This window comes from Nelumbo nucifera, chromosome 6 (assembly GCF_055504915.1).
Source record: "Nelumbo nucifera cultivar China Antique chromosome 6, China Antique-T2T, whole genome shotgun sequence".
NCBI lineage: Eukaryota > Viridiplantae > Streptophyta > Magnoliopsida > Proteales > Nelumbonaceae > Nelumbo > Nelumbo nucifera.
This window is the reverse complement of record NC_142654.1, coordinates 22,212,102-22,235,958: the sequence shown is the minus strand read 5'-3', so window position 1 is coordinate 22,235,958 and position 23,857 is coordinate 22,212,102. Positions and strand designations below refer to the sequence as shown.

Below are 23,857 nucleotides of genomic sequence, written 5' to 3'. Positions count from 1 at the left end.
AATCCAATGTAACTAACCAGTGGCTTTTTATGGAAGCTCGGAAGGAGTGATGTTTGGGACCCGACGTTCGAGAGAGCAACTGTTCGATCTGCCACGTGGCAACTAAATTTTGATCAAGCCACCAAACTAGACCTACCATTTTCAATGAATTAATACCTTATAATTACATGACTCATGTGCTGCAGACGTTGCTGATGAATTCTTTTTTTTTAATCGCCATTACGGATCATATTTCATTCAATCAAGTCAATCAGAAAATCCAGAAATAATTTCTTAAGAGAATAAAATAAAACAATGCATAAAGGAGAATCAAAATATCTTCTGCAATTAAGAAATGGTGAGGTCAAAACATTAATAAAAGTAAATAAGCACATCTTCAATCACTAACAAAGGAGGATTTCCAAAAGACTGTCATCGCCAAAGAACAACGAACGGATCTCACCATGAATACCATCAACCGAAGAACCACGAACTGGTAGAGAAGGAAACCAAAGACTGCTTTCGTCGACAAACAAAGAACTTGAACGAGAACCGCGAACAGATTCAAACCACGAACAAATAAACAAAACCTTGAGAAACTCAAGAGGAAGCCTCGAGAAAACTTGAGAGGAAGGCTCTCTCAAAACAGAGAGAGAGGGAGGAGGGAGAGAAACCAGAAGGAGGAAGGGGAAGGAGAAACCAAATGCGTGTCTCCGCCAAAGAAATCTCTTTGAGATCGCCTCTAACAAAAGTACATTCACGCTCTGAATGGTTCATGCTAATGGATTCGAAGTCATTTGATTTTTATTTTTTTGAGGTTAAATTGATTCCTGATGGTGAAAATTGCTATTTGCTACCCATACTTTGTTTTTCCTACTCTAAAGTCTAAACCATGTAGGAGGAAAATTTGTTTGATTTTTTCAACGAAGTGATAAACTAGTGATCTATTATAGCTGGAACGAATTAGTGTGAGCTAGAAGCTTAGGCTCTGTTTGGCGATGTTTTTACTTGTTCCTGTTCTTTTAGAAATTCCTGATCCAGAACAAGAATTTTATTTCTTATTCTTTAGAAGTAACATATATGTTTGGCAAATTGCTTTTTGAGAACAAATTTTTATTCTACAGGAATAGAAATAACGTTTGGATAATGAAATTATTTCATAACATCAGTTTTGCAAAGGTTCATAACACGTAACAAAGGACAATCTTCATGATATTCAATATATAACAAAAGGCATAACAAAACACAACAATAGGATTAGAGAAGAAACCAGACCCATTTGACATAACATATAACAAATGCAAAATCTAGCTGAAGAAAAGATGAGTTTAAAACATAGAACACGATACAAAACTAAGTACAGTGACGAGACAACATACCTGTTGATGTGTTCCTAGCCGGAAATGTCACTAGTGCTTTTTACCGTTCGCTTGCTGTTCGGTTGGAGCCAAGGGAGTCCCTTCTTCCTCTGAGATTTGTAGAGGCAAGTTGGAGGAGTTCACTATCGAACGAAAATGTTTGGTAGGGCTTTTTTTTATCATTAGTATAAAATACCCAAAATACCCATTCTCTCACGTGGGAATTGTTAATACGTGTTCGTTAATAGGGGTTAATATCGTGGGAACCGTGCATTCCTTTGGAATGCGTTCTTTGAGAGTGTTGATTTTTCACTCCAAAAGAACACATTCTTTGAGTGCTGTTTTCACGTGAAAACACCTTTTTTTTTGTTTTTCTTGTACCAAACACGTTTCTGCTTCATGAAAACATCGGGAACGCACAAAGCATTCTCACAAAACATTGCCAAATAGGACCCTAGAAATTTGAGCAAATGGATGATGAACAACAAATGACGTTCTAACACTCTTCCCACATGATCAGACATTGCAAGGTGCCTGTCAACTAGTTTACAAGGTTTCTCGCCTAAAGGAAACGAAGACTTGGAATCAAATCCCACCTACACTTACATTGGGGTGGGGAAGGGGGGTTATAGTTTCAATCCCACTTTATATGATCAAGCATTGCACATTTCACCATGAAATTGAGACCCACTATTCAAATCAGCCCCCCACAAGGCTGCGCCATATATTGTGGGACGTTACGAGGTTTGATTTCAACCAATTAACCATTCACGAAATCACGGATCCCATGTGTACAGAATATTAAGAATATTGCAGTATGGATGCATATTACTAACAAAAGTCATTCCAATCTGGCACCACACATCTCATGCATGATAGGTCCCAAAGGAGATGAATCTGTTCACAACAAAAGAACTGTTCTAAAACATTCCAACATCAATGGTATCTGCACGTTGCATGCATAATGGGTCCCCAGATTCTCCCAGTCTCACGGTGAGATATTATGGACACAGAATTATAAATAGGTCTCGTAGTGAAATATACACCATACAGTGTTAGATGATGTTGGATGGACTTTATTTGGGAACAGATCCCAGTTCATTAGGCATTAGCCTTAGGTGTCCTTGTGATCACGACCGTGAAATGAAAATCGTTAATTCGAATCTCGGACCATACCAGAGCAGAAAAAACCCCAAAATCCGGATGTAACGAAAGTCCACACTTCAAAGTCCAAAGGCAAAGCAGCACCGTGCATCATATGCCATCGCTACACGTAATACCTTTTCCATTAGCAATCAAATCCAGAAAAAGGATCAAGGAAAAAGAAGGCTGACGAAGAAAGAGAGAAATTCTGAAATTGATTGCCCGGAGTAGGGTAAGTAGTGTGGGGGAGGGGGCAACGGGCAACCTCCTACGTAACGTGTTTCCCGATCTAATCATCTAACTAGTAACTCACTAACTCTCCTTGCCGACAACATCCCTACGAAAACGATTCGTTTCTCATTTCTAATTTCCATTTTTTTGTTTTCTCAGAAAAAAAAAAATAATCAAAGCAATTTCTACTCATCTTCTCCCTTTCTTTCTCTATCCTACATTGTCCGGTTTCATTCCTCTCCTTTAATGACTGCGCGCCTGATTCCTCCCTGTCTCCTCTCCTTTGTTCTTCCATTTTTCAACACTCTCTTCTGGAAATTTTTATGTCTTCGGATGTCAGCTAGCGATTCTACCAGTCAACCACTGGGGTTGAAGTTGAACTAGTAAAGGAGCACATTTCGGTTCGGTTTCAAGAGATCTCTGCGTACTGTAATTTCACCCATTCATCTCCCTTTTTGGATCTCTCTAATTAGTTTCTCTTCATTGTCAGTTTCCCATTTATGTTCTCTTTATTTTTAATTTTTAGGTTTACTCCGGCATGGCTTTGAAGCGGGGCTCCTCCGGTGCCGGCTTTCAGAGGAATAGAGGCGGTGGCTCTCGCTTGCCTATCGCAATTCTCCTTTTTTTCTCGGTCCTCGCGCCAATGCTTTTCCTTGTTGGACGAGGAATTCGCACGACCACCCTGACTGGTTCGTTCATCTCTCTACTCGCATTCTATGGTCTCCGTTTATGCAGATTTGGCAAAATGGAATTCTCTGTTTTCATGTTCCTAATTATACACTTTTCTTCGATTTTAGCTTACTCATGCCTAGCCTAATCTTTGAAAACTTGAAAAATGAAACGAGGGATCGTTTTTCTAGTGCACTTTGCCACATTGTCTCTAGGGCTTCTAATCCAGGTTGCAAAAATAACATGGATGAAGGGATTTCTTGTTTTCTACTATTAGTCACTGAATGTAATTCCATACTCAATTGCTGGTTCGCCAATATTTTACTTGTTCGGTTGAGTTGTAGCATAGCAAATCTGGTGATGATTTAAGGATATCTTTGGATGGTTAATTTGTTTTTGGAGGAAGGGGACCGTAATTGGGTAAAATCATGGAGTTTGGGAATTGTTGTGATGACATTCGTTTCAATGATCAGTTGCCTGTTCAAGGTATTTCAAGGAGCTCTGCTAGAGAGGAACTATCAGGTGGTACAATATCCAATGAACAGAATTCTTGGCACGTCAAGAAGTTATACTGCTGTGTTTGTACATTTTTTTTATAGCATGAAATGAACTTAATGTGAATATTTCTCATGGGAGTTGAAGAGAAAAGTGCCATTAGAGAATTAGTGGAGGCTGATCTGATGTAAAAGCTTAACTATACTAGTATACTCAAAATTCATGAACTGCACAAAGTAAAAAGACAAACAAAGATTTTGATGTAATAGTGAATATGGGGGATGAGACAAAGGGTCAATGCTCCTGAAGACTTCTTGAACTAATAAAACAGAAGTGAAAACCTCGGAAGCTTGATATCTGGATACTAATATGTGCACAGTGTATCAATCAGTCACGATGCATACCTGATGTGGCAGTAGATACTGTGTGAACACCTCTAGAGTTTATAGCATTAATACTTGTATGATATGTATGGTGGTATGTTTTAACAACTCATGTTATAAAAAATCTCTAGATATATTAGAAAGTTAACTAAAGTTCTCATGGTATATGTGTTGAGAATGAAACTTAATTGCTTAGAAACAGATTTTTTCTATTAAAAAACTAAATTCTAGGTTGGTTCCTTAATTTTACATGCCAATTGACATTGGATATAAATTGGAAAAATAACAATATTCTTTATTAATAACATCGATTTATTGGTGTGTATTGTATGATACATATTGGTTTTTGAACCCACTGAGATGCCAAATATTGAGATTTAGGAGGAAAGGCCGTATTCAATCATTAACACCCTTCCTAGAGATGGCCTGATTCAAATCTTCAAGCTTGAAACATTAGTATCTTCCCTTTGCATCACACAATATGCAATTTTTGCATATTGCATGTGTTGATACTTTGAACCATGTATATAGCAAATCATTGTATCTAAAAGATAACAGTATTCTAAATCAATTAATTTTAACATTTCAAACACAACATTTTTTTTTTTTGAAAAAAGGTAAAGTATGTATTATATTTCAAAAGGTATAGTCTTGTACAATGAGATGCTGTACAAGTATATGCCTTAATACAATGTGTACAGATAGCCAATGCCTTAAAAACTCTATTGCCAGATTAATCATTCCTGATTCTGTAGATGATTTTAAACACATCACTTTAACATAATAAGTACTAAAGAAGGCTATAACTTTATGCTAATAAAAATTTTGAGAGAGAGAGAGAGAGAGCAAAGTTCAAAGTATCAATACACCCGATACGCATGAATAGGCATATTGGGTGTTTTGATGCCACAAAACATCTTTTTTTTTTTTTTTATCTTTAATAAAAGATACCTTACCTGTTTAAAAAAAAAACATCTTTTTTTTTTCTTTTTTTAGTTTTTTTCCTCAAAATTGGTCAAGGGGTCGGCCTGAAAATCCCCAACACCCCAGACCCCTTATATTTGTAGTATCTGCGGCTTGCTGATACGGGGTTGTATTGTGTCAAAATTTTGATCCTTGAGAGATAGAGAGATTAATGAAAAGGGAAAAAGAACAACAGGCAGAACCTTTTCAGAGAAAACTGTTAAAAAAAAGAAGAAAATTCTCTATCCTTCTCTTCTTTATTTTTTCTTCTTAAAACCCTTGAGTCTTTTATATTTTAATGGTAAAATCCTTAAAGGAAGCATAAATAATTTTTATTATACAAGAGGGTGTATTAACAAACATAGTAATAATATGTAGCCGTGCTGCTGTGGTAATAATATTACAACAGGCACCTGCCTTGTTGTAATAAAGAAAGGTAAGAACATCTCATCTCCTGACAGCCGTGGGTGCAATAAGCAGAATGATTACAAACAGCCAAGGGCTGACATACCAGTCAGAAAGACCATGAGTTAGCTGTTACATATTTATTGGCACCTGGTCCTCTCATTATGGCCAAGTTATCTGCTAAACTGTTGGCAGTCTTGGGGATCCATCTGAATGAGCAATTCAAATTGGAAGCAAGGTTTGATCTTCTCTTACCAGGTATCTTAGTCCTCAAGGTCCCTTGGACTAGATTGCACCCGACTTAGAACTACTTGACAGTTTCTTTTAACAACAAACCTTTCCATCCCCATCCTTTTCAATAGGCTAATTTCAACCCTTGTAGAATTGCTATAGGATTCAGCTCTTTAATTGTCAATCCCTGCTGGACCAGAGTAACTCATCAAACTATTGTCATTATGATGTCTAATAACCACCTCTAACACCTGACTAATTTGGATTCCCTGGGGAACCTATTTTATAACACCTTGGGTGGCTTGGCCACAATATTATAGGAGTCCAAAATACCAAGATGATAGATGTCCCTCAATTCCTTTATGCCCTTCTTAGATTGGAATTAATGTGATGAAAGCTGATTTAGCATATCCAGTAACTTTATCAAAGAACTTGTTGAAAGTGCTTGTAAAAACATACATAGATATAATATATATATATATATATACATACATAAATATATTATATATATGTATATGTTTTGTGTGTGTGTAGAGGTGTAAAGTGGCCCACGCAAGGCACTGGCTTGGGCCGTGCCGGGTTGGGCCACAGGGCAGGCCTTGGGTCTGGGCCGAACCGGGCTAGACTCAATGGATTACGATTACCCAAAAAATAAATAAATAAAACAATTCAAATAGGAATTTTATTTCATTTAAATTTGAATGAATAGTGATACACATTACAAATCATACAAATATTGAAATATACAATGGTTGGATACTTCATACTTGGATGAATGAAATATGAAAATGTAATAAATTAATAAAATATAAAAAATACAATATAGTTACAAATTGAAAATACAAAATTACATTAATAGCAAATAAATTAAATAAAATTAAAACAAAATTTACAATAATTTGAAAAAAAATTCTATACAACTAGTCAACTATTGTTCATGAATCATGACTTTCATCATCTGCTTCAGGTGAAATATCCGGTGTATGTAGTAGTATCATGCCCTCCTTTGTCTTGTAATTGTAAAGTTGTAATCTATATTCTACATCATGACTACATCTAGCCAACCCTGGTACAGTGGTACTTGCACTAAAACAACTAAACAAGACTCCGATGGAACTGTAGCTTGTAGACACCGAAGGGGTTAGTAGATCACGGATCACGTGCCATGGCGGCGAGAAATGTTCTCCCAATATTTTTAAAATTTATTTTCCATTATTTCAACAATTCATTTAAATTGTGGGTTATTTCTTCTTCCTTCTCATGCATGAGACAATGTCTGCTCAAATGGCCAGTACCACCCTTGCTACAATAGCTAAAGTCTTTTTCTACATTTTTGGCAAATTACTCTTTTCTCCTTCCCCTCAACATCCTCTATTTTAAATATTTTCCAAATTGAGCTACTAAACTTGGGGTTTTGGAAAGAGCCGGCCATTTTTTTTTTAAATTCTAAAAAAATAAAATTAATTTAATTGGACTTACCCCGAATTGCCGATTTAGAATCCCAACTTGATTTCAACGGTTAAAGCCTTTCAACATCCAAGGTTCCAAGCCTCCCAAATTGCTAACTTGGAGAATCAGACAATCAACCAATCAGATTATCAGAGTTCACTCAGATTGTAGAGAATGTATGAGAGAGAGGGAAGAGATTAAGAGAATTGTTGAATTGGTGTGTTGAGAAGAATGGTGGAGGATAGGGCTATTTATAGGAATTGAAAATAATTCAATTGCCCAAAATACCCTAAAAACTAATTGTTTTTAGTTGTTGGGAGGGGTATTTTGGTCACTGTAAAGTTATTTATAACTTTACCCAAAAAGCCCCCCTAAACTAGTTGTTATATAGCTAATCTATTTGGGGGCATTGTGTCATTTTTTTCCCCTCCATAAGCAAAATACATAAATGCCCCTCCTATATAGCTATTTATAGCTAGTTTTTGGACGGGTCGAGCGCGGCCCGCTATGGGCCCTACAAGCCATGCGGCCGTTCCATGCTGCGGGCTGTGTAGTCGTGCCATGCCGTGCTGGCACGTGGACTACGAACCCTTGGCCTAGCATGGCATGGACCATCATGCCGGGCTTGGCATGGCCTGTGGGCTGTCGTGTCGGCCGGGCTGGTCCAGTCCAATTTCGTGCCAGGTCGCGGGCGACCTGGCCCGATTTACATCTCTATGTGTGTGTGCGTGTGTGTGAGTAGAGGTGTAAATCGGGCCATGCCACCTGCAGCCCGGCACGATTTTGAGCCGGTCTAGCACGATGGGCTACGGGCCTTGCTAGGCACAACATGATTGTATGGGCCATGTTAGACCTGGGGTTTTAGGTCCATAGGTCGGCATGACATGGCATGATCCAACGAGCCGTGCCACCCGCGGCTTATATGTTGGCATAACCCATATATATATTTTATACATATAAATATATAATATATAACATGTATATATATTATATATTATATATAATAATTATATAATATATTAATATATATAAAATTTTATTATTGCATATATAAACAATTGTGTGCATCAAAATTCATAAAAAATAAAATTTTAAGATCTTTTTTAATTTTTTGTCTATTTTTTAATTTATGTTAAAATTTTCATTATTTTTTTTTCAAAACTTTTAAAGAACATGGCTTGTCCTGGTCCGCGGCCCGGCCTGGCCCAAGGGTTAGTTCGTGGATCAGCCTAGCCCGCGCCTCGTGACATGGCATGGGCCTGTGTGGGCTCGGTTTGTGGGCCGTGCCAGGCCAATCCCCCAAAGTATCCTAGGGGATGGAAGCATGGCTCGGCTCAGCTCGCAGGTCGGTACAGAATGGCTTGCACTTTGCACGGGCTGCACGTGGGCTGTGCCATTCTGGCCCAGCACGACCCGATTTACACCTCTATGTGTAAGTCACTAGGGAGCTCCCTACCACTTCTCCACCTATTTGTGCCACATGGATGAATCCTGTGGCTGGTTCAGATCATTCATTAGATGGACCATCTGTTCACTCTCCTTGTCCATCTCAGCCTTATACCCCACTTTGTGTAGGAGTTTTGCCCAATTAATAATAACCACTCAAAAGTTTAGTTTTTATATCTTTGTTATAAAAGAGTTCATTTTGAAAACATGGCAAAGATTTTCACAAGAAGGGACAGGATTTTGTAGCCAAATACTTGGGATTAAGGCTGAGTTGAGATATAGAATTGGGAATGGAATATTCTATTTTAGTCTTGTCACATGGAAGACTCCTCAGTCATTTAGAAAAGCTCACTAAATGATATGCATCTGGTTTGTAGCTTTCCCCATTCATTGTCTTAATAGCTGGCCATATTCTTTATATAAAATATCTAATTTGATTTTATCAGAAATCATGTTGGTGTGTTAGGCCCAAAAGGACACCAGTTGAGTTAGCAAGAAAACATCAAAGAATTTGCAAATTACCAGAGGATGTGACCCTTGATAATGTGGAGTGGCAAAACAGTGTCAGTGTAGCTGTCTCCAAAAAGTTGGAACAAGGCTTTTTGAGTTGAATTGCTGTGTTATATTGGTGAACATTGAAGGCTGTTAGGGGGAACATGTTCTGGACAGTGTTGTGACTTGGTGATTGTATCTCAAAACCCTACTCTAGGGGTGACAGTTGTATTTAAATTTCTGTTTAATGAAGTTAACGTTTCTGATAAAAAAATATGAAGGCTGTGAGATTTTTTTTTGGGTTCTTTTATAGTGGCAGGCAACTTTAGATATATTTTTTTGTACAAGTGGCTGTACAGTGGGAAGTTGCAAAAACATATCCCGCATTTTCTATAACAACACATCCATATTTGTTTACAAAACTTTCCCCCATTTTCTATAATAGTACTCAACCCTGCTTGTTTACTAAAACTTCCCCCCCCAATTTCTTTGACAACACATACCCCTGTTTGTTTACAAAAAATGAACTATAACTTTAGATTGGTTTATCCTTTTTCTGTTTTAAACCCTATAACTATATAAAATTATTTTCAGGCTTAAAATTCTTTAAGCCTGTTTTTGGATTCATTAGACAGAACTGGAGAAGCAGGATGGAATGAGAAAACTACCCCCACCCTGGCCCATAGTTGTCAAGGCATCTAGGCGATTCTTGGTGACACTGGGGCGCCTAGTTGCCTAGGTGCCCACCTAGGCGATAAGAATTTTATAATATAAAGAACTAACTTTTGGCTAGTTTTCTAGTTATATATACCATTCAGCATACATATTAATTGAAAAAATAGCAATTCTCTTTATTAAAAACATTAAATTTTCTCTAAAAATGTGACAAATCATCATATCTAAACGATAAAAATATTTTAAATATATTAATTTGGTTATTTTCAAAATAATACAACTATAATAAGTATTTAATAGAGCAATTTCGTATCAATTAGCAACTAAAGAAGGTTATTAACTTTATATGATACAAATTCAAGATGGAAAGTAAAATAGAAAAAAAAAAGAATGCAGTTGCTGTTTTATTCACACACATTAATAAGATGCAGCAATATAAATGATATTATAATAAGGCACTCGCTTTGTCATTTTTGTCGCCTAGGCATGTGCCTAATTGCTACAAGTCAAGATATTTGGGCAAGGCTCCCAGCCAAGGGTGCTTAGTTGCCAAGGCAATGCCTTGACAACTATGCCCTGCCTGATTTGGAAATTTGCTAAAATGGGAAAAGTGTGGCAGAAAACCCACTGCTATCCGGATTCTACATGGATCATTTGTTGTATATAGATATAAAATCAGTAAAATAGTAAATTCTCAAATTATTTGCAACCCCACTTCTCCATTTCTGCCCCAGTCAATAGACTCAATACACACCCTAAAACTTTTTAACTTGTTGTCATCTTTAGGTTAATTAATGCAATAAGTTTACTGTTTAGTATCTAGGGAGGTTTTTTTTTTTAATTTTTATCACAGAGGTTTTGATATAAAAAGAAAATTGAGAATTTTGCCTCTATACTGAACTCCTGTTCTCTCATATTCCATGCAAAGATTAATGAATGACGGATGCTTTAGCTAAAAGGTGCTTATTAGCAACTTCATCCTCATCCTTGAGGAGATTCTAGAATAATTCACTTGTCTAACATTCTCCAGCAAGTGGTGATGCTCAACTCATCCATATACAGTTGACACTTCTGACTTCTTTGTAGAGACTAGATTTTGATTGTTTCAGATGATAATAAATTTATATGGGTTGCTATGTTTGAACTGAAAATGTGTCAAAAGTTCAATGCTTAACCATTTTCTATGTATGGTTATATCTGATTAATGGTGACAGAGATTTCTCATTGTTGCTTTGTATTGTCTTGTCAGGTTTCCACATCTTATTTGATAGAATACTTGCCAGTTGCCACTACTTGATACTCATAGTTTTTTTGATTGTCCAAATAATTCATGGCATCTTTCTTTTTGCTTTTTCTGGCATTCTCCTTTAGTTAAGGAAGAAGTAATACCTAGGAGGAAATATTATTTTATCCTAACTAGAAGAGGAGGGAACAAGTAAGGTAATAAAATTAAAATAGGGAAAAAAAGAAAATGAGCATTAGAAGATGGAATTCTTAACAACTAAAAGATGATTGTGCATGTTAAATTTTACAGAAAGATAAGTATAAGAATCTTGATGGAATGTTGTTGTTCCCCATAAAATTTTGAGATTTCAATTCGATGGTGGTTTTGCTCTGATAAATCCTGATAGAAAAACCTACAGAAAATGAAATATTTGTTAGAGTTATCTCATGTGTTTTGTGCTGAAAATCTGTTGGCATGCCCATCTTTTTATCCCTTTCATTTTTCCTAGCAAAAGGATACCCTAAAATTGATAGCAGCTCTTATGCATGTGTTTGCTCCCCTTTCACTTTTTCATTGTATTTGTTCTAGTTAAACTAATGGGATGTGATTGTATTTATCTCTTTTGCAGATCAAAACAATATTCAAAGTGACTCTAGCATACGGGTAGCTTTTCCGAACCTTTTTAGTGCTTTCTACTGTTTCTTTGCAGACTTTTTATTGTATATGATAGTTGGCCGTGTTTATTATGACTATTACCTAAATTGTGTTTAAAATTTTGGGTAAATGGTGCAGAAGGTGGATTGGAGAGAACAGTTGGCCATAAATGTAAAATCCATTTTTTCAAAAGAGGCAAGTGGGAATTAATGAAAGGAGACGTTTCTGGAATGCATATTCTCAATTACTTTTGCATTCACAATGGTGCATGCCTGGTCATTAAAATATTTTTGGACCTTGTAAAACTAACTAAATAGATTTGACAGGTGATTGATACCATTATGGCAAACACCAATGACATGGATCCATGGAGTCTTGATTTTGTTAGAAAAAACTACATATCTTCATGGAAAGTTGTTGGATCAAAGAACTTTGACCAGAATAATGCTACGAATGAAGAGGTAAAGGGTGACCATCATTTTGCATAAGTTTAAACTTTAAATGTTGGCATTGACTTTTTACATTGCTTGAGTTTTTTCATGTTCAACAAAGTTAATCTGTTGATTTTGATATGTGGTTATCTTTAAAGACAAAACAACCAGTTGCAGTTGTAGAACGAGGGACTCCCCAAGTGAAACAGGATGCCGTTGCTACAGGTGGCTACTATTTTCTTAGTGATCAGTTATGTGGTGGTCTTTCAGTTATGTCAATTTTTGAACTGACATTAATGCATAAGAATCTTGTTTGGATGCAGATGACCATTCTCAATTTGTTGATACACCTGCAAAAATAGCACGTCGGGTAAATATCCCTGCTTTTACAGTTTTGCTTTCTGTAATTTCCACATCCATGGGGTTAGTTTCTCATGGCCTGGAGGATTCTGTTATATCCCTCACATTTAAGAGAAAGAGGTGGTCTATCACAATTTTTTTTATCTATATCTCCAATGGATTATTTTTGCACCTATGCTTTATTTAAGGTGTTTTATTTTTAATTGGTTTAAATACCGTTTAGAAATTGAGGGAGAAGAGGCGTGTTAAGCGGGCAACTGAGTTGATCCACCAGGATGATGAAGCTAATCTTAAACTAGAAAATGCTGCCATTGAACGCTCAAAAGCACTTGACACGGCAGTTTTGGGGAAATACAGCATATGGAGACGGGATATTGAGAATGAGAATGCTGACACAACTGTACGCTTGATGAGAGATCAAATGATCATGGCTAGGGTGTATTCAGGCATTGCAAAAATGAAGAACAAGCTCGAACTAGATCATGAACTACTGGTTCGGCTTAAAGAAAGCCAACGAGCTCTGGGAGAGGCAACTACTGATGCAGATCTTAGTAGCAGGTAATTACAGTTAGGGTTAGACCTGTATTTCCTCAGTATGCTATTACTTTCCTGTCCCCATTATTGATGGCTCTGGCATTTCCTTTGTATTCATTGCACACATTAGTGCACCTGAGAAAATCAAAGCCATGGGTCAAGTCCTGGCAAAAGCAAGAGAGGAGCTTTATGACTGCAAGTTGGTTACTAGAAAGCTAAGAGCAATGCTTCAGTCAGCAGATGAACAGGTCCGAAGCTTAAAAAAGCAGAGCACATTCCTCAGCCAATTAGCTGCAAAGACAATTCCAAATGGAATTCACTGTCTATCTATGCGCTTAACCATAGGCTACTATCTTCTCCCACCAGAGAAAAGAAAGTTTCCGAAGAGTGAAAATTTGGAAGATCCAAATCTGTATCATTATGCCCTTTTCTCTGATAATGTCTTGGCTGCTTCAGTTGTTGTCAATTCAACAGTCACAAATGCCAAGGTGAGGAACCTTTATTTTTTTCCCTTTCTCTCTTTCAATCTTTTAATTTTATTTTTGCATATTATGAGGGAGATTGCAATGCTGCCAGTGGAGATTGAAATACATTGTAGGTGGATCTCAAGGTCAGCTAATCAACTAGTTGATGATTTGGCAAAAGCAGGTTTTGACAAATCAAATTTCTTGGGGAACTAATATCAAGTGAATGAAACATGCAAGGGATAAATGGGCTGAGCTAACTTAGGAGGGGTACTAGGCACATGGGCATTGTAATCAATATATCTTTGCATGGAAATAATAAATTCTGTTAGTTATTGTTAAAAAAAAAAACTTTTAATTTTCTCTTTTTCCTTCTGTAGATTGGAACACGTGGTTCAATGACCATGATGTTTCTATGTTAAAACTCTTTTGTTGCTGTGGCTAATATATTGCACTTGATTGGATTTTAGGAACCGGAGAAGCACGTATTCCATCTGGTTACCGATAAATTGAACTTTGGAGCCATGAATATGTGGTTTCTGTTAAACCCACCTGGAAAGGCCACTATCCATGTGGAAAATGTTGATGAATTCAAATGGCTGAACTCATCCTACTGCCCAGTTCTGCGTCAACTCGAATCTGCTGCCATGAAAGAATACTATTTCAAGGCAGATCATCCCACAACTCTCTCAGCTGGTTCTTCTAATTTGAAATACAGGAACCCAAAGTATCTTTCAATGCTGAACCACCTTAGGTTTTACCTTCCACAGGTTTACCCCAAGTTGGATAAGATTCTGTTTCTTGATGACGACATTGTTGTTCAGAAAGATTTGACAGGTTTATGGTCTGTGGATCTTCATGGAAAAGTAAATGGTGCAGTCGAGACCTGTGGGGAGAGTTTCCACAGGTTTGACAAGTATCTCAATTTCTCCAACCCCCATATTGCAAGGAACTTTAATCCAAATGCATGCGGTTGGGCATATGGGATGAATATATTTGATCTGAAGGAGTGGAAAAAGAGAGATATAACTGGGATCTATCATAAGTGGCAGAACATGGTAAGTGAATCGAAAACCTGAATCCAGTTGCATGTTTGTCATTTTATTATTCCATGCAGGCCCATTTATATATAAATTTATAAACACATTAACCAAGAAAATAAAGTCATCGGATGCATTTATGCACGAACTTGATTAATTTCTTTGCTTGCATTAGAACGAAGAGAGGGTGCTGTGGAAACTTGGAACATTACCTCCTGGGCTGATTACATTCTACGGGCTGACACATCCACTGCAAAAGTCCTGGCATGTGCTTGGGTTAGGGTATAACCCAAGCATTGATCGGTCGGAGATTGAGAATGCAGCAGTTATCCACTACAATGGTAACATGAAGCCATGGCTGGAGATAGCAATGACCAAATACAGGCCATATTGGACCAGGTATATTAAGTATGACCATCCCTACCTTCGCAACTGCAACCTTAGTGAATGAACAAAGCATGTGAAGGGAGGCACATGGGTACAGCCAAATATGCGGCGGATATGGTCTTATCTGCTACCCCACCAAGAAGATCAACCTGAATTTATTTAAGCAATGAGAAGGGTGGACTCAACAATTCTATGCTGCAATTCTTGTTCACCGTCCCAACAATTGGTTATTGTTTCATCTTGATTAATTTCCTATTGCGTACTGATGTGTTTGTCTCCTCCCTTTGGAGCAAGGTTACAAACTCTAATGTGGCTTGTTCGTACGTTGAACGCCATTGTGTATTTGGTGGGGGTTGAGTTGGATTTGTGGCAGGAAGAGGGTTACTGTTGTTATATCTTGGGGATTTGAGTGCAGTTCTCTTTAATTTATGGGAAAAAAAATTAGCTGCTTTATAAAATGTAGGAACGTAAATTTGTTGGGTCGGGGTGGGGGAGGAGCATCTAGAATTGCCTTGTTTTTTTCCCCTTCTTTTCCTTTTTTAAATTTAAAGCTATCAGTGTTTATCTAATAACCTGGGAAAAGGATGTATGGATACTCGAATGAAACCAATCTGATTATCTTGAGGCATTGTTGTTCGATCTGTTATATTTTTCTGCTTCAGAAGTAGTGAATGAAACGTTTATAGATATTGAAAAGTACTGCTGGTAATGTGTGTTAAGGGCTCGGATCTGCTACCCACATCTCTACCATGGTACATTACAGCTGTGTATTGGGAATATCTCTCTTATCATCGATGGAGAGATGTTCCCAATACATGGCGGTGGTGCTCTGTGGATAGAGATGTGGGAACACTTCGTGGGTAGCAGATCCGGAGTGGTCAAGTAATGATCGACCAGTTTTCCTCACTCTTCCTTCCACTGGTCCAGCGCCCGCCCTGCTTCAAGAAAAGGGTTAAAACTTAAAGTAAAGAGAAGAGATGGCCATGAATTTGACAGTGGAGTAATTTATCATGATTTGGTTCAGTAACACAACTAGCTAAAATTGTGATTTCAGCTTCAACTAGCGTGCGAGAGGGGTGTGTTGACTATGGAGTCCATGTGCCATGGGTACTGCCCACATGTTTCCATAATCAACAAGAGATCAGAACACAGAAAGTCATAAAATGGACAAGCAAGAACTATTTCAGTAGCAACCAACAGCAGGGTGGTTACTGGTGTATACGCTGTGTGAAGGTGTAGGGTGGGAAGAGTGCAGGCTCGGATTCGGTGACGAGCTCTGGCAATGGCTTGAGAATGATTTTCTCTCTGGGTGGTTACAGTTGCACAAATGACCACCCATGAGATCCTAGTAACCTTGTCCTTGTTCACCAGTCGATAATTCTTGTATCTCAATGGTGTGATGGCGTCTCCCATGTGGATGTCAATGGACTACCTTCATTACTTTTTTGGGCGCCAAGGCACTTAGACTTTAGTCCAGACATAACAGGGTTAAATTTGGTGTCCTCGCTTGATTTCATCTCTTTGAAATGAAGAGCGCCCTCAAACTGAGTTCATCCTTGGTCTGACATGCTTCAACATTTGCCTCCACTGTGACTGAGAATGAGCTACGCCACTGTTTTCCATTGTCCTCCGAGCTCAGGACACGTGGTGGTTTCCAGCCCTGACAACTGTCAGTCCTCGTCATCAATCCACATGGCAGTTTGACCAGGGCCCAAGTTACGACCCCATCAAATACCCTGAAATATTTCTCTTTCCAGGTTGGAGCTTTTCCGGTCAAAAAGGTTTATCAATTTATGAGATTCCTTACTAGTGAACATTAATTATTAGGCTAGCTAGGCTGTCGTAAATCGTATTTTTCAAGTACTCGATCAATTTTGGGTTATGAATCTTCATTAATTTGAAGCACCCCGAACAATGGTTGATGAAGTGGGGGAAGAAGTAATGGGGGTCGTTGGTGAAGGGTCACCAAAGAGAGATTGAAGAAATTGTTTCTATGGGTTTTGACCTATGAACATTTAGGCTCTGTTTGGCATGTTTTTTTATGTGGTTTGTCGGTTATTTACTAGTCTGGTAGATTGTGATTCGGTCTTTTTCCATTTGGTTTGCGGCAGATTTAGTTGTCAAAAATGAATGCACCGAAAAGACACAAAAAACTCAATTTGGGCGATTTTTAGGAAGTTCCAAATGGAGCTTTTGCGTTTTTTTTTTCCTCTATTCGTCTTCGTGTAGAAAGGCACATGGAAATACATGCTTTAACCAAACGGGCTTCAAACTGCTCATATCTTAATGCAAAAAGCTCAATACGTCTTTTGACTATCAGAGTTATCAGAAGATCTTCCCAAAAAGACTTGTCAAACGGCCCCATATTTAAGGTGCAAAAAGACATTAAGGCTCAGTTTGGAAGGAGTACAAATACAAATATGTACGGTACATATATATAATAATATAAAATACATGGTTTTACACTGTACATATTTGTATTTGTACTCTTTCCAAATGGAGCCTATGGAGCTTAAGCTTCATTTGAACCTTCTAGATTTTTGGCCATTTTGAGCTTCCATGAGATTTTTAGGGTATAGTTTTTTTTGCCTTTCTATCTTTTATTGCCAAACATAAAAAGACCACATTTTGGTCTTCCAAGCTTTGAAAAACTGGAAAGACCACATATAACACCTTTTGTGTTTGGTTGCAATGCAAGTAAATTTGCACTGATGCAAAACTATGGCAGTGCAAATGATTCATGTGTAAATTCTGACCTATTTTTGTTTTAAATTTTAGCTTATTTTGTTTGATTGCAGTGTAAATAAAGTAAATTAAGACATAAAGCAGAATAAAATAAAATCCAAAACAAAATTAAACGAGAATTTGCATTTTTTTCATTTGCACTCCCATGCATTTGTACTAGTGCAGATAAAATTGCACTGCAACCCTTCAATCAAATACAGCCTAAGTCTCTCTTTCTCTCACTCAAGCAAAAACTTCAACTCTGGTAGTCCTTAAAATTCAAATCTGGGTTTAAGTTTGAAGTTTGAAAAAAATGCATGTTTCATATATATTCTTTGAAGAATGCAGATATGCATGCTTTTCAACCATTTACAAGAGAAACTAAAAGCTTAACTAAGGTGCTGTTTGGCAAGTACTTTTTGAAAGATCTTCTAGAAGATTTGACAACAAAAGACGTAGTGGGCTTTTCTATAAAGATTTTGGCAGCCCACTTGTTTAGTTGGAGGCCTATCTTTTTGCATGAAGACGAAATGAAAAAAGGAAAGAAGCTTCATTTTTAGCTTCCTAAAATAAGCTCAAATCGAGCTTCTTGCATATTTTCGAGGTGGAGTCTTTCGGCGACTAGATCTTCCTCTAATCAAACAGGAAAAGACAAAAACACAGGCTGCCAAGCTTCTAAACAGCTGACAACCTGTGCAAAAGGACATGCCAAACAAAGCCTAAATAGAGAGAAAAAAGAATTAGTCACTGAGATTATATAGAAAAATGACAGCAAATTCACCAAACTCCTTTGACAATCCGTTTTCACTAGAAAAAAGTCTTCCCCTTTAATTTCATAGACATCTGAGCAGCATGCATGACCATATCTCACACTTGGCCTCTCCATCTTCTCCCTATTCAAGTCTCTGTCGATGATCAAGGCTGCAAGAGGAACTAGATTGTGCCAATCATGTCTATCATGCTTATATGATGCTTCCCCTTTCTTGATGCTTATATGCCGACTCTGTCATGATTTCATCATGACACCGTCAAACAACTCCATACATACATTAAATTGAAACCCAGTTAGGTTGCATTTGTAATAATGATCGATGTAAAATTTTACTTCGATTCAGTTTTTTATGCATTTGAATGAAGTGAAGTTTTATGTCGGGAATCAATGTAAAATCTCATCATATGTAAAGTTTTGCATCGATTATCAATGTAAATACTACATTGATAAAATCAATGTAAAACTTTATACTGATTGTATCACGTTTTTCAAAAATACAACGGTCACTTAATAACGATTCAGTGTAAAAATCATTGATGCAAAAGTATACCGATAACATTTTACAACGATTCAGTGGAATAAGCATCGTCAATATAATGCAATTCCTCATGTGAGACGAAATTAAATAATCCCAGAGAAATAAAAAGAATAAACAACAAGCTATTGCAATTCATCAAGCAACTGTAAACTCAACAACGAAATTCATTGCAGGGAGGAAAAAAATGCCAAACATTTATATGCCCGGCCCAGTCAACCAAATTCAGCTCAATGAGAAACATAAAGAGAGAGTGAGTGAGAATTACCTTGTCAAGTCTTGATCTTGCACTGTCTTTTCGGAAGAAACCAAGTGCTAACATGAATACAAGATTTGGGCTAAACTGGGCAACGCTTTGATACCAAATTTGTTAGAACAGTTGAAGTGATACGCTGGAACACAACGGATCAAACTTGAAGATGCATGCAAAATCACAAAAACAAGAAAAATTTGAGAGAAAAACTTGACTCTCTTGGCTAGAGTCTTGAACTCTTTATTCTCTTTGAGTTGATTGCTTGAGTTGTGAGATTATACAAATGAGATGTCTTTGTAGTCAAGGTTTAATTAAAAAATTGCTACCTAAGAAAAACATTAACTAACTATATTTATTAACTCTCATTAGGACTCTAAGAGTCACATTCATACATCTCTTAATTTTTTACTCTCTAACTCCCCCACTTTCTTGATTCATCATTAAATCTCATAAATTACAAATTATATTGTTCTAACTATTCAGACCGTAACTCAGCCGGTCAAAGCTGCCACGTGGATGTCTTCGTGGACAAAGTCTTTGGCCCCGCATCATCAAATAAGGACTAATTAATGTCACGTCAGTGGATAAGGGCAAGCATCGTCTCCTATGGATAGACACCCCTCTAGGGAAAGCAAAGCCTTTCAAAAACTGCGAAAGGCGGTCTCATCCTTATAACCCCACAAGGAGTGTGTCCATGTTCAAGTGACGCAGGACGAAAATCGTGATTGAATTTGATGTCGTGCAAGCTACACGTTGATAAGAAAAGACTTAGAATCCATTAGGTTGAAACTCTAGTAATGCACCAGAAAATAAAAGAAACTCTTTGAAGAAATTGAATTTGAAATTTACTGCTTGTAAACAAAGGTTTGGGGTCCCTTTTATAGGCCTTGAATTATAAACTTATTCAAACTAGGAAACTAATTCTTAAGGAAACAAATAAGAAATGAGACAACTCCTACACCTTTCCTAACTAATCTAAAAGAAAACAAACAAATAAGAGCTCTACTAAAACTAGGAAACTCAAAAAGGAAACAAATAAGAAAGTTGAGTGTTTCCATAGGACTGTGCATTTTCATCATTTCATTCCTTTTTGGGCAATTGCTTCCTATCCAATTGCTCTATATATTTATTTGCAAGATGCTCCACATCATTGAGTACATCATTGACATTCGGCTATTTAAAGACATCTCCCCATAAGGTTTACTATCTTTTACCTCTCATTCTCTTGCTCTCTTAGCTTTCATACCTCATCCTTGGTTCGGACTAATTCATCCTCAACAATTCAGCCTGACCAACTTTATTACCTTATTATTGACTTAAACATCAGAATGCCTTCCTAAGAGATCTTATCCTCGAGTCTTTGACTTTCTTCTACTTGCAGATTCACTTGTACAAGACTTTGTCCTTTTACCTCTTAACAGAATTATCTTTGGCTGTGTATTTGGTTCACCTCGAACAACACCACTAACAATCTGGACTCCTCAAGAGATGGGGTGGGATTATATTTATTGATTTATATGGCTTACTAGTGGTGAATCTACATCAGCAATCATATGTTTGTATTATAATTAACGGGAGCAAATTAATTTAAAATGACAATAAGGCTCAGTTTGGAAGGAGTGCAAATACAAATTTATAAAGTATAAAACCTTGTATTTTATATTATTTTATATATATTTATGTTGTACATATTTATATTTGTACTCCTTTCAAACTGAGCCTAATGTATATATATATATATATACAAAATGGTAATGGTATGGGTCTATGGTCTCTTTCAAAGAACTTTTGTCCTTATTCTAATTGTTTATATATATAGCTTAAAGACCTAGGCGGACAACACATGAGATCAATACGTCTATCACAGACAGGAAGACACCAGGATGCCATACACCATCCCAAGTGCGGCATTGCAGAGAGAAGCGTGTGGGAAACGAGAGCCGAGGATGCGTTAGCTGCAACGTGCATCAGAGACTGCTTTGACACTTGGAAATTAATTAGCTTGATCAACTGAAACCGTCGATCGGTTACTGCATCCCCATTGATTTCTCAATAGGAAAAGCAAGCTCCAAGGGTGCAAGCTCGTGCTAATTTGCTACTATCCCTCAGTCAGACCCGACAGTCCATCTCTCTCTCTCCGCTCTCTGGTAGCTGGCTAGCACAACGTTTACCTTCTATAAAAGGCAACAAGTACGTACCAAGGGAGGTGGCAGTAGCAGGGGAACTCTTCTGTTTGATTAAGAGAGTATATAAGCTGAGAGAAGAATAGAAAAGAAATTATTGTCTAATTGTAATGGCTTCTGCAGTTGTTGCTTCTATGCCCGAGAGTTGAGAGCTTGGCCAACAGCGGAATCCAAACTATCCCAAAGAGTACATACGTCCTCATGAAGAGCTCAGCAGTATTGGGGATGTGTTTGAAGAGGAGAATAAGAGCGATGGGGATCCTCAGGTTCCGGTTATTGATTTAAAGGGAATTGAATCAGAGGACCCAGTGGTTAGAGGAGAGTGTAGGGAGGAGTTGAAGAAAGCTGCCATGGAGTGGGGTGTGGTGCACCTTGTGAACCATGGCATCCCTCACGATCTCATCACTAGGGTCAAGGCCGCTGGTAAGGCCTTCTTCGATCACCCCATCGACCAAAAGGAGATGTATGCTAACGATCAAGCCTCTGGTAAGATTTCCGGGTATGGCAGCAAGCTGGCCAACAATGCTAGTGGCCAGCTCCAGTGGGAGGGTTACTTCTTCCACCTCATATATCCTGAAGACAACCGCGATTTGTCCATCTGACCCAAGACCCTTGCCGATTACATGTAAGTTTCCTCCTTCGAATTTGATATTCAATATAATCAAGTCTAATTTAAATAATTCAAATATCATAATCAGTTGAATTTAGATACATACCCCAATCATACAATTGAATTGAATTCGAATATGATCGGATTTGATTTGATTTGATAAATATCTGAATTCAAATTAAATTGAATATTCGAATTTGAACTCAAACATTGATATATTCAATATCTATGGTTTGGATATTGTCTAATTCAATTCAATTTCGATCCCTTTACAACCCTACTTCCTTTCAGTTCTTTAATTGGTTTTAACTATAATATTAACATATTATATGTGCAGTGAGGTGACGAGTGAGTATGCCAGACAACTTAGAGCCCTAGCGACCAAGGTGTTCGCAGCACTGTCGCTCCGGTTGGGACTGGAAGAAGAAGTTGGTGGGTTGGAAGAGCTATTGCTGCAAATGAAGATCAACTACTACCCCAAGTGTCCCCAGCCAGAACTGGCGCTGGGTGTTAAAGCTCACACAACGTTAGTCCTCTCACATTCATTACCCACAACATGGTGCCTGGGCTTCAAGTCTTCCATGGAGGTAAGTGGGTGACGGTCAAGTGCATCGACAACTCCATCATCATGCACGTAGGAAGCACCATTGAGATACTGAGCAATGGTAAATACAAGAGTGTGCTTCATCGGGGACTGGTGAATAAGGATAAGGTTAGAATCTCGTGGGCGGTCTTTTGCGAACCACCCAAAGAGAAAATCATCCTCAAGCCACTGCCGGAGCTCGTCACCAACGCCGAGCCTGCAATCTTCCCACCTCGCACCTTCGCACAGCATATACAGTACAAGCTCTTTGGGAAGACCCAAGAGAACCTTGTCTGCAAATGAATCTATTGCTGTTGGTTGTTATCGAAGTAGTGTGGGTTTTCCATTTTGTGATTTTTTTTTCTCTTTTTTCTTTTCTGTAATAGGGAAATATGCATTTACCCATTTTTTTATTTTTCATGTAAATAAATCAGCAACTATTTTAACCATAAAAATCCATTATTAAAAGGGACAATTTTGTCCAATTCAAGTATTGCCAATTTTCCCCTCCCGAGGAAAAATTATTTACCAACCTAGAAAATAAATTTTCCTTATTCCCCACATAAATCTAAAAAAAGAACATGTGTTTCTTGGTCAATAAGATTCAATCAACTTCCCCCCTTTCAAAATCCATAAAAAGAATGCCCCCTAAGTATAAGTCTTCTCTCTCCTCTTTTGAACCTTATGTCAAGCATGATAGGAGGAAATTAATAGATTTTTTTTTTTTTGTAAGAGGGGGAGCTTGATAGTATTGATAATCTGTTATAAAACTTAATCCAATGAGTATATATGAGATTTGAAGACTATATTCATAGGATTCTATGTAACTATATGATGGTATCGACTAGCTTCCATTGGTAAGGTATCTAGCATATTTGTAGCACAATAGGAGATAGTAATCAAGTTTGTATTGTGTCAATGTAGGGGAATTTGGATATATGGATGATATAAATATGAAATTATTTATTAATCATGTCAAATTTTCAAATACTAACATAACTTATTTATTACATGGCTAATATAATACCACTTGTATAACATGTTCTTTTCGATTGGCATGACACGATATGATATGATCTTGATAAATTATATAATTTTATATTAAATGACATGTATAATTTGAATTAATAAGATATCGGCATAATTAACCTATTTAAATTAATAAATAGATTTAAATAATAAA

At 37.3% G+C, this 23,857-nt stretch overlaps 2 protein-coding genes across 3 annotated transcripts; both read left to right on the top strand.

The window, feature by feature from the left end:
• The first annotated feature begins 2,671 nt into the window (after positions 1 to 2,671).
• Positions 2,672 to 15,638, top strand: LOC104608352 (polygalacturonate 4-alpha-galacturonosyltransferase-like). Of its 2 annotated transcripts, none has more exons than XM_010274310.3 (11): positions 2,672 to 3,140; positions 3,238 to 3,400; positions 11,773 to 11,807; positions 11,937 to 11,993; positions 12,125 to 12,259; positions 12,388 to 12,454; positions 12,553 to 12,599; positions 12,813 to 13,147; positions 13,254 to 13,611; positions 14,058 to 14,645; positions 14,803 to 15,638. In XM_010274310.3, the coding sequence occupies exons 2-11, from the start codon at positions 3,250 to 3,252 to the stop codon at positions 15,076 to 15,078; spliced, it is 2,049 nt and encodes a 682-aa protein (XP_010272612.1). In that variant the 5' UTR covers positions 2,672 to 3,140; positions 3,238 to 3,249; the 3' UTR covers positions 15,079 to 15,638. The 2 variants fall into 2 exon arrangements, with proteins under 2 accessions (XP_010272612.1, XP_010272613.1); XM_010274311.3 differs by having other exon boundaries at positions 2,705 to 3,135.
• A 6,326-nt stretch (positions 15,639 to 21,964) lies between these two features.
• LOC104608441 (2-oxoglutarate (2OG) and Fe(II)-dependent oxygenase superfamily protein) lies at positions 21,965 to 23,413 on the top strand. The gene is made up of 2 exons (XM_088889616.1): positions 21,965 to 22,106; positions 22,429 to 23,413. Exon 2 carries the CDS (start codon positions 22,648 to 22,650, stop codon positions 22,975 to 22,977), a length of 330 nt encoding a protein of 109 aa, XP_088745742.1. The 5' UTR covers positions 21,965 to 22,106; positions 22,429 to 22,647; the 3' UTR covers positions 22,978 to 23,413.
• The last annotated feature ends 444 nt before the right edge of the window (positions 23,414 to 23,857 follow it).

Excerpts from the sequence above, each read along its gene's own strand:
- LOC104608352 (XM_010274310.3), top strand. The coding sequence starts at position 3,250 with ATGGCTTTGAAGCGGGGCTCCTCCGGTGCCGGCTTTCAGAGGAATAGA. Across the intron at positions 3,401-11,772 it reads TCGCACGACCACCCTGACTG|ATCAAAACAATATTCAAAGT; the intron begins GTTCGTTCATCT and ends TCTCTTTTGCAG. Across the intron at positions 13,612-14,057 it reads CAACAGTCACAAATGCCAAG|GAACCGGAGAAGCACGTATT; the intron begins GTGAGGAACCTT and ends ATTGGATTTTAG.
- LOC104608441 (XM_088889616.1), top strand. The coding sequence starts at position 22,648 with ATGGTGCCTGGGCTTCAAGTCTTCCATGGAGGTAAGTGGGTGACGGTC.